The sequence below is a fragment of the Ceratotherium simum genome, chromosome 13 (genome assembly GCF_057802395.1).
Source record: "Ceratotherium simum simum isolate JZ-2026a chromosome 13, ASM5780239v1, whole genome shotgun sequence".
NCBI lineage: Eukaryota > Metazoa > Chordata > Mammalia > Perissodactyla > Rhinocerotidae > Ceratotherium > Ceratotherium simum.
Window position 1 is genome coordinate 27,263,860 of NC_141912.1, and position 10,982 is coordinate 27,274,841.

General features: G+C 36.3%; 1 protein-coding gene across 1 annotated transcript; it reads left to right on the plus strand.

The window, feature by feature from the left end:
- Positions 1 to 609: 609 nt before the first annotated feature.
- On the plus strand, positions 610 to 1,835 carry LOC101391456 (olfactory receptor 2G6-like). The gene has a single exon (XM_004441810.2). The coding sequence runs from the start codon at positions 610 to 612 to the stop codon at positions 1,600 to 1,602; it is 993 nt and encodes a 330-aa protein (XP_004441867.2). The 3' UTR covers positions 1,603 to 1,835.
- Positions 1,836 to 10,982: the final 9,147 nt, after the last annotated feature.

The window sequence follows — 10,982 nt, forward strand, 5'->3', positions numbered from 1 at the left end:
TGAATAAAATTGTAATGGTAAATATTATTGTTTATGGATCTTCAGAAAATATATTTCTTCTCTACACAAAACAGAAGTAAGAAAACGAGTCTTAATATTTCAATTCTTCATGGAAAACAAAGATAGAGGGAATAAGGGAGTACAAATTTACAACTTATTCAAAACAATTAGATTTAATTTTTGGAAAAACTTGAATTATCTTTCGAGTTCATGCAATCATAAAAAGGCAGTGTCCCTAGCAGTTAAGCTCTCATGTCGTGGAGTCAGTTTCAATCCTGACTCTGCCATTTATCAGGTGAGTCACTCTGGGAAAATTACTGAACCTCTTTAACCCTGATTTCCTTCTTCTGTTCAGCAGAGATCACGATAATGCCAAGCTCACAGAGTTGTTGTGAGAAAATGCATAGAAAGTGCTTAGGCCAGTGCCTGAAACATGGAAGATATATATAGTAACTGTTTATCACTCCCTTTCTTGCCAACAAGGAAGTGACTGTGAAAACGCTCCAAGCTCCCAATCAAACTCTATTTACCCACTCTAGGAAAAAAGAGGTGAGTTAAACATGCAAAATAAAAGTATACAGTACTCTTAATTCCAACAGGTAGAGTACAATGGAAAGAGCTAATGACAGCACCTTCTCTGGATTCATCCTCCTGGGCTTCTCCAACAGGCCTCAGCTAGAGACTGCTCTGTTTGTGGTCATCCTGATCATCTACTTTTTGAGCTTTCTTGGCAATGGCACAATTATAATTGTGTCAGTTATGGATCTTCGCCTCCATATCCCTATGTATTTCTTCCTCTCCAACCTCTCTTTTATGGATCTTTGTTTGACTACTTGCACTGTCCCTCAGACACTAGCCAACTTTAAGGAAAAGGACAAGACCATCACCTATGGTGGCTGTGTGACCCAGCTCTTCATTGCCTTGGGACTTGGGGGAGCAGAGTGTGTCCTCCTGTCTGTCATGGCTTATGACCGCTATGCAGCTGTGTGCCACCCACTCCACTACATGGTGATCATGCATCCCCAGCTTTGCTTGCAGCTTATTGTAACTGCTTGGCTTACAGGGTTTGGCAGTTCTATAGTACAGACAGCATTGACCATGACTCTTCCCTTCTGCGGTAAAAACCAAGTGGATCATTTCTTCTGTGAAGTTCCAGTGATGCTTAAACTGGCCTGCACCAACACCTCCATCAACGAGGCTGAAGTTTTTGCCGTCAGTGTCTTCTTCTTGGTGGTGCCCCTGTCACTCATCTTAGTATCCTATGGTCACATTACCAGTGCAGTGCTGAAGATAAAATCAGCCCAGGGGAGGCAGAAGGCTTTTGGAACCTGTGGTTCTCACCTAATGGTAGTGATCATTTTCTTTGGTACACTCATCTTCATGTACCTCCAGCCTCCCTCCAGTTATTCTCAGGATGTGAACAAAAGCATTGCGCTCTTTTATACTCTGGTGACTCCCCTGCTGAATCCCCTGATTTACACTCTGAGGAACAAGGACGTCAAAGGGGCACTAAGGAAACTAGTGAGAAGAACCACAGACTTGACAGAGTGCAGGGCTTGCAGACCCAAGCCTTTGTGCACTAGAAGACTTCCGAGTGACTAAAATGTAGTTTTAACTTAATTCAACAAATCTTTACAAATCACTTGTTATGTACAAAATGCTGTTCTAGGTACATGGGATACATCAGTGATAGAAACAGAGATACCTGTCCCCCATGGAGCCCAAACTTCTAGTAAGGAGAAAATAAGTTATATAAGATAAGCTAAAAATAAACTGAAGGATATCACGTATTGGAATACTATACAATAATGAGAATAAACAAATTTTAAGTACATACAGCAACATGAATGATTCTTATAAACATAATGTTGAATGAAAGAAGCCAGATACAAAACAGTTCATACTGTATGATTCTATTTACAAAAAATACAAAAGCAGGCAAAGTGAATGTGTGATATTGGAAGTTAGATTAGTGGTTCCCCTGGGAAGTATTGATTGGAAGGAGAAATGGAGGGAATGGGTTTCCGGGCTTCTGGTTATGTTCTGATTCTTGATACGGAGGCTGGTTAAACAAGGTACACAATTTGTGCAGATTCATCAAACTTTCCACTTAAGGTACTTGCACTTTTTTGTATGTATGTAGTACTTCAACATCTTTTACTTTTAAAAAGGTTTAAATAAACTAGAAATTAATAAAATACTGGGGCCGGCCTGGTGGCATAGCAGTTAAGTGCGTGTGCTCTACTGCGGCAGCCCAGGGCTCAGACCCCGGGCGCACACCAACGCACTGCTTGTCAAGCCATGCTGTGGTGGCAGAAAATGGGCATGGATGTTAGCCCAGGGCCAATCTTCCTCAGCAAAAAGAGGAGGATTGGCAGATGTTAGCTCATGGCTGATCTTCCTCACAAAAAAAAAAAGAAATTAATAAAATACTATGACTCTAAATAATCACATTAAGTATTTTTGTTCCTTTCACACAAAGTTTGGATTTATATTATAATCTAAGTTACTTCTCCACATTGAACTGAACTGGTAGATTCTAAATTGTTTTTGATATTAGTAATATTTAGCCAACTAGAATGAATCTTAGCAAGATTTCCTCTGAAGATCTCAATCAAAGATCATCTGTACAGTCTGTCTCTGGTCTCTTCCTCATTCCATGTAGATACCTAGTTGCTAGTTCTTGAGGCAAAATTATAGTGATAATTTGCAGAAGAAAATTTTACTACTGAGTATTGTATTGTGGTGAATTAACTATATTTTGCCTGACAAATATGTTTAGTGTGTGTGTGTTTGAGTGTATATCTGTGTGTATTTGTATGTATGTAGTCTACAAAAATCCACAATTTAGTAAAGACCTAAAAATATTTTCATTTAACACAGATTTCAAAATATTTAATTAATATTTGATGGCATACTGGTAAAATAGCACATATTGAAGAGGATTTATAAAACAAAGGAACAAACAGAATCTAATAATTGTCTGATAAACTCAATATGCAGTTAGTTTAAATATTTTCTTCTTAAATATTTCCTATTGAACTATGGCACGTTTGAAGATTTGTTCATGTATTATTATGCCAATGAAATTAAAGAGCAAGGATTTATTTTGTTTACTTAAGTTAAAGTTAACTGGTGAATTGTTGAGTTCAATAATGCTCTTGTCTCTGCTTGAAATGAATTATTTTCAGTGATTTCTGATTGATTATATTCTGATGGTAATACAGAACATATGATTTTTTTTGTTTGTTTTGTTGAGGTCATATTGGCTTACGACATTGTGTAATTTTCAGGTGTACATTATTATATATCAGATTCTGTAAAGACTGCATCAAGTTCACCATCAATAGTCTGGTTTTTATCCATCGCCGTACATATGTGCCCCTTTACCCCTTTCACCCACCCCCCAAGCCCTTCCCCTCTGGTAACCACTAATCTCTTTATCTATATGTTTATCTTCCACATATAAGTGAAATCATGCACTGTTTGTCTTTCTCTGTCTGGTTTATTTCGCTTAACATGATACCATCAAGGTCCATTCACGTTGTTGCAAATGGGATGATTTTGTCTTTTTTACTGCTGAGCAGTATTCCATTGTATGTATATATATACCACATCTTCTAATTGAAGGGCACTTGGGTTGCTTCCATGTCTTGGCTATTGTGAATAATGCTGCAATGAACATAGGGGTGCATAAATATCTTTGAATTGTTGATTTGAAGTTCTTTAGATAAATTCCCAGTTGTGGGATAGCTGGATCATATAATATTTCTATTTTTAATTTTTTGAGAATAGTCCATACTGTTTTCCATAGTGGCTGCAACAGTTTGCATTCCCTGCGTGAAGATTCCCTTTTCTCCACATCCACTCCAACATTTGCCATTTTTCATCTTGGTAATTATAGCCATTCCGACAGGTTTAAGGTGATATCTCGTTCTAGTTTTGATTTGTATTTCCCTAATAATTAGTGATGTTGAACATCTTTTCATGTGCCTGTTGGCCATCTGTATATCTTCCTTGGAAAAATGTCTGTTCATATCCTCTGCCCATTTTTTGATCGCATTGTTTGTTTTTTTGTTGTCGAGTTATATGAGTTCTTTATATATTTTGGAAATTAACCCCATGTCGGACATAAGATTTGGAAATATTTTTCTCTCAGTTGGTGGGTTCTCTTTTCATTTTGTCCGTGGTTTCCTTTGCCTTGCAGAAGATTTTTAGTCTGAAGAAGTCCCATTTCTTTATTTTTTTCTTTTGTTTCTGTTGCCTGAGTAAACACGATATTCAAAAAGATGTTGCAAAGACAGATGACAAAGAGTGTACTGCCCATGTTTTCTTCTAGGAGTTTTATGGTTTCAGACCTTACATTCAAGTATTCTGTTTTGAGTTAATTTTTGTGTATGGTGTTAAGGTAATGGTCTGCTTTAATTCGTTCTGCATGTGGGTGTGTAGTTTTCCCAACACCATTTATTGAAGAGACTTTCCTTCCTCCACTGTATGTTCTTGGCTCCTTTGTCGAAGATTAACTGTCCATAGATGTGTGGTTTTATTTCTTGGCTTTCAATTCTGTTCCATTGATCTGTGTGTCTGTTTTTGTGCCAGTACCATGCTGTTTTGATTACTATAGCTTTGTAGTATATTTTGAAGTCAGGGACTGTGATGCCACTAGCTTTGTTCTTTTTTCTCACAATTGCTTTGGCTATTCGGGGTCTTTTGTTGTTCCATATAAATTTTAAGATTCTTTGTTCTATTTCTGTGAAAAATGTCATTGGGATTCTGATTGCAATTATAATGAAGCTGTAGATTGCTTATGTAACATGGACATTTTAAATGTTTATTCTTCCAATACATGAATGTGAAATATCTTTCCATTTCTTTATATCTTCAATTTCTTTCAATAATGTCTTATAGTTTTCAGTGTATAGGTCTTTCATCTCTTTGGCTAAATTTATTCCTAGATATTTTATGCTTTTTGTTATGATTATAAATTGGATTGTATTGTTTTTTTTTTAAAGATTTTATTTATTTATTTATTTTTCCCCCCAAAGCCCCAGTAGATGGTTGTATGTCATAGCTGCACATCCCTCTAGTTGCTGTATGTGGGACACGGCCTCAGCATGGCCGGAGAAGTGGCGTGACGATGCGCGCCTGGGATCCGACCCCGGGCCGCCAGCAGAGGAGCGTGCGCACTTAACCGCTAAGCCACGGGGCTTGCCCTGGATTGTATTCTTGACTTCTCTTTCTGCTAGCTTGTTATTAGTGTATAGAAATGCAACTGATATTTGTGTGTTGACATTTTACCCTGCAACTTTGCTGTAGGTATTGATTATTTTTAATAGTTTTCTCGTGGATTCTTTAGGGTTTTCTATATATAGAATCATGTCATCCGCAAACAGTGAGAGTTTTACATCTTCCTTTCCAGTTTGGATCCCTTTTATTTCTTTTTCTTGCCTAAATGCTCTGGCCAAAACATCCGTACTATGTTGAATAAAAGTGGTGGTAGTGGGCACCCTTGTCTTATTCCCATTCTCAGAGGAATGACTTTCAGTTTTTCACCGTTAAGTATGATGTTGGCTGTGGGTTTGTCATATATGGCCTTTATTATGCTGAGGTACTTTCTTTCTATACCCGTTTTATTGAGAGTTTTTATCATAAATGGATGTTGAATCTTGTCAAATGCTTTCTCTATGGCTATTGAGATGATTATGTGGTTTTTATTCCTCATTTTGTTAATGTGGTGTATCATATTGATTGATTTTGCAGATATTGAACTATCCCAGCATCTATGAAATAAATCCCACTTGATCATGTGTATGATCCTTTTAATGAATTGCTGTATTCAGTTTGCTGATATTTTGTTGAGGACTTTTGCATCTAAGTTTATCAGCAATATTTGCCTTTAATTTTCCTTTTTTCTGTTGTCCTTTTCTCGGTTTGATATCAAGGTAATGTTGGCCTTGTAGAAAGAGTTAAGAAGTGTCCTGTCCTCTTCCATATTTCAGAATAGTTTGATAAGGATAAGTATTAAATCTTTGAATGTTTGGTAGAATTCACCAGGGAAGCCATCTGGTCCTGGACTTTTGTTTTTTGGGAAGTTTTTGATTACTTTTTCAATCTCTTTACTTGTGATTGGTCTATTCAGATTCTGTGTTTCCTCTTGATTCATTTTTCAGAGGTTGTATGATTCTATGAATTTATCCATTTCTTCTAGGTTATCCAATTTGTTGGCAAATAGTTTTTCATAATATTATATTCCTTTGCATTTCTGTGATATCCATTGTAACTTCTCCTCTTTTTTTTCTGATTTTATTTATTTGAGTCTTTCTCTCTTTTTTCTTAGTAAGTCTGGCTAAGGGTTTGTCATTGTGTTTATCTTCCCAAAGAACCACCTCTTAGTTTTATTGATCTTTTCTATTGTTTTTTTAGTCTTTATTTCATTTATTTCTGCTCTGATTTTTATTAGTTCCCTCCTTCTAGTGACTTTGGGCTTTGTTTGTTTTTCTTTTTTGTTCTTTCAGGTGTAGTTTAAGATTATTTATTTGAGAGTTTTCTTGTTTGTTGAGGTAGACCTCTATTGCTATAAATTTCCCCCTTAGAATCACTTTTGCTACATCCCATAAGAGTTGATATGTTTTGTTTTCATTTTCATTTTTCTCCAGGTACTTTTTGATTTCTCCTTTGATTTCTTCATTAATCCAATTGTTGTTCAGTAGCATGTTGTTTAGAGTCCACATGTTTGTGACTTTCCTAGCTTTTTTTTTTTTTTGTAGTTGATTTCTAGTGTCATAGCATTGTGTTCAGAAAAGATGCTTGATATTATTTCAATCTTTTTAAATTCACCGAGGCTTGCCTTGTTTCCTAACTTATGGTCTATATTCGAAAATGTTCCCTAAGCACTTGAGAAGAATGTGTATTCTGCTATTTTGGAATGGAATGTTCTATACATGTCTATTAAGTCCAACTGGTCTAATGTTACATTTAAGGCAATGTTTTCCTTGTTGACTTTCTATCTGGATGATCTATCCATTGACATAACTGAGGTAATAAGGTCTCTACTACTATTGTGTTGCTGTAGGTTTCTCCCTTTACGTCTGTTAATAGTTGCTTTATATACTGTGATGCTCCTGTGTTAGGTGCATGTATATTCATAGTATTATATCTTCTTGGTGGAATGTCCTTTTTATCAGCATATACATGCCCTCTTTGTCTCTCATTATCTTTTTTACCTTGAAGTCTGCTTTATCTGATATAAGTATGTCTAGACTTGCTTTATTTTGCTTGCCATTTGCTTAGAGTATCACCTTCCATCCCTTCTCTCTGAGCCTATGTTTGTCTTTAGAGCTGAGATGTGTTTCCTGGAGGCAGCATATTGCTGAGTCTTGTTTTTCAATCCATCCAGCCACTCTGTTTCTTTTGATTGGATAATCCAATCAACTTACTTTTAGAGTGATTATTGATATATGAGGGATTAACATTGCCATTTTATCTCTTGTTTTCTGGTTGTTCTGTTTTTTAATTGTTTCATTTCACTTGTATTTCTGACTGCTATTTCAGTTCGGTAGTTTTCTGTGATGGTTTTCTCAATTTTCTCTTTATTTATGATTTGTGACTCTGCTTTGATTTTTTGTTTTGTGGTTACCATGAGGTTTGTATAAAAGATCTCATAGAATAGATAGTCCGTTTTCTGACAGCCTCTTATCTTCATTAACCTAAGCAGGTTCCATCCCTCTCCTCTTCCCCTTCTATGTTTTTGTTTTCACAAATCGTTCTTTTTTGTGCAGTGAGTTTGTGACTAAATTGAATTGTTTACAGTTATTTTTGATGCTTTCTTTCCCTTTATCTTTTATGTTACAATTAAGTATTTGCTAAACTATTCTGATATACAGCATCAATTTTCTGATTTTGTCTGTCTATTTATCTCCTTGCTCAAAGCTTTGTAAACCTTTGCCTTTTTGTTACAAGTAGGAGGGCTCCCTTCATCATTTCTTGTAAGGCATGTCTAGTCAAGATGAACTCCCTCAGCTTTTGTGTGTCTGGGAAAGCTTTTATTTTTCCATCATATCTGAAAGTAATTTCGCTAGACATTGTTGGTGTTAGTTTTTGTCTTTCAGTGTTTGGATATATCATTCCAATCTCTCCTAGCTTGTAAGGGGTCTGCTGAGAAATCCACTGAAAGCCTGATAGGGGTTCCTTTGTAGGTTATTTTCTTCTCTTTTGCTGCCCTTAATATTTTTTCTTTGTCATTGACTTTTGACAGTGTTAATATTATATGCCTTGAAAAAGATCTTTTTGCATTGATGTGTTTAGGAGTTCTATCGACTTCATGTACTCATAAGTCCAGTTTCTTCCCCAGGCTTGAGAATTTCTCACTTATTATTTCTTTGAACAACCTCTTTGCTCCTTTCTCCCTCACTTCTCCCTCTGGTATACCCATAATACTTATGTCACTTTTCATAATTGAGTTGGATATTTCTCAAAGAATTTCTTCATATTTTTAACATCTTAGTTCTCTCCACTCCTCCACCTGAAGCATTTCTATATTTCTATCTTCAAGATCACTAATGCTCTCCCCCATAAGGTCTGCTTTCTACATTATTTTATTCTACATCATTATCCTTTCTACATTATTTTTTACTTCATTAATTGTGTTCTTCATCTTCATAATTTCTGTGTGGTTTTTTTTAAATCTTCAGTCTCTTTGGAGAAGTATTCCTTCTGTTCATTAATTTTATTCCTGAGCTTATTGAACTGTCCTTCTGAGTTTTCTTGTAACTCTTGAGTGTCTTTATGACTTCTGTTTTGAATTCCCTGTCAGTTAGAGTGCAAACTTCTGTGACTTCAGATTTGGTTTCTGGAGAGTTGTCATTTTCCTTCTGTTCTGCAATGCTACTGTAGTTCTTCATTGTGTTTGATGAATTGATCCTCTGCTGGCACATTTGTGGTAGTAACCATCTTTTCTTATTTGGGTACAGCTTTGGTTACTTTGGTTCTGGTCACCTGGGTCTTGTGTTCCTCCACTGGCTCTCCATGTGCTCAGATGCTGCTGTCCCAAACACCACCTGCACTGCTGTTCCTGAGTTGTCTTGGATTGCTCATTGTACCATTGCCAGGATTGCTGGGTTCAGGTGTCACTGTCACTGGTGGGGGCTGCTGGTGGAGCTGGTGTGAGGGTTGCTGCCACTGGAGGCTGGGTCACCATTTCTGCTTGGTTCCTGTTGCTTCTGGTTGGAGATTCTACCTGCCACTGATAAAATTATTGTAATAATAATTCCTTGAACTTTTCTTTCAAACATGAGAGCTAGCTTCACTGATAACCATATCATTTTTATGACACAAAGGTTCCATACTCTATATCCATCTAGGTGTTTACTTTTTCCTTTTCAGCAAATAAACAATGCTTTCATTCTCTAATTGAACTTATTATCCCATTCAAGGTAGCCTTTTGTGACTTTCACTTCCAGATAGGATGTACTAGGTTATAACAGGCCAATATTCCCACTGTAAGTACTTGAAAAAGCCAGATAAATTTTTAGCAACCATATTTTTTAAAACATTAGAGAGCTGTGGAAGTCACAAGAGTGATGTGAATGAGAATTACAGAGAGGACAGAACCTTCTTAACTAAGCTAATGAATGCCAACATTCTTTTTCTCATGGAACATTTCTGGAGCCTGAGCATGAGCTGAGGATTAGTCTTGGCCCAGATAGAGGGTGTATGTCAGGAGAAAAAGAAAGCAGCATAACAGTCATGTAAGGTTGTAGTGAGAAACTGAAAAGTTTAGAGACTTCAAATATGTGGCCACATGTTTCCAGTGGAGGTTTCCATTTTCTATGGACGTTTCCATTTTCAGTGGACCATGTGGGAAACCCGAGAGCTAGACCAATGGCTTCAAAAAATGTAAAATAGAACATCTTGTACTTTTATTGTGCTTAAGAAACACATACCCACTATGGAAGGTCCTATCTCTACAACATAGTCCTCTTTCTCAAGGCATTTGACAAATTTTGCGCTGCATAGAGTAGGGGACTAAGTAGCTAAGTTGAACATCTTTGAAGGAAACAACTTAATCTTCCAGAGTCTTTCAGGGCTGAGAAAATAAGACTTCCCAGACTTTCTGTCAAAATTCCATGAGGACCAGGCCCTAGGAATAAGAGAGAACAAGAGGTAGACTGAATCTAAGTCTGCAACCCAGCCTGATCAACTCAGTCCTAACCAAGGAAAGGGAGAACTCCCCCTAGGGGAAGGTAACATCATCTGGATACTCTATGGGTTTTTTATACACCATGTCTGGTATATGATTAAAAATTAAAAGACATAAAAAGAAGGAAAATTATATGACTGATAATTGAAGGGAGAAAATGACACTAGAAGCAGAGGGACAAATGATCTAGATAGTGGAATTAGTAGCCCAGGACATTAAAATAACTATGATTAAGACATTCCAGAAAAATAGAGGAAAAGATGGAAAAAATTGATGAAAGGGAATAGAATTTCACAATAAAATTGGAATTTATGTGAAAGAACTTAAGACATTATAGAAATTATAAATACAACTTCTATCATTAGAGACTCTCCAAATGTACACACATAATGAGTATAAGACTTCTAAATATGCCTTGGGAACATTCTTCTCATGATTAGGCACACAAGTCTTGAAGGCATTCTCAACAGGCAAGGATATGGACTAGTTTTGTGAGGTTTTTCTGTTTTTTAACCACAGTAACAGTGCACAGGATTTAAAATTTTCCTTACTTTATAAGTAAGTGAATGATTGATAGAATGGGGATAAACAGAAAATTGTTTTCCTATGAAAGGCATCAAAAAAAGAGTATGGAACTCACAAAATAATAAAAAGTCCTATTAGAAATCAAATGTCAACAAAAATTAAGGATTTCTTAATGCAAATTTAATTTGAACATGAGAAGTTTTTAGAAAAAAACAGCACTGTAAGTTCAGAATCTCATCCATCAATGAAGGACAGCACC

Bases quoted from the DNA above. Each gene is read 5' to 3' on its own strand.
- LOC101391456 (XM_004441810.2), top strand. From the start codon at position 610: ATGGAAAGAGCTAATGACAGCACCTTCTCTGGATTCATCCTCCTGGGC.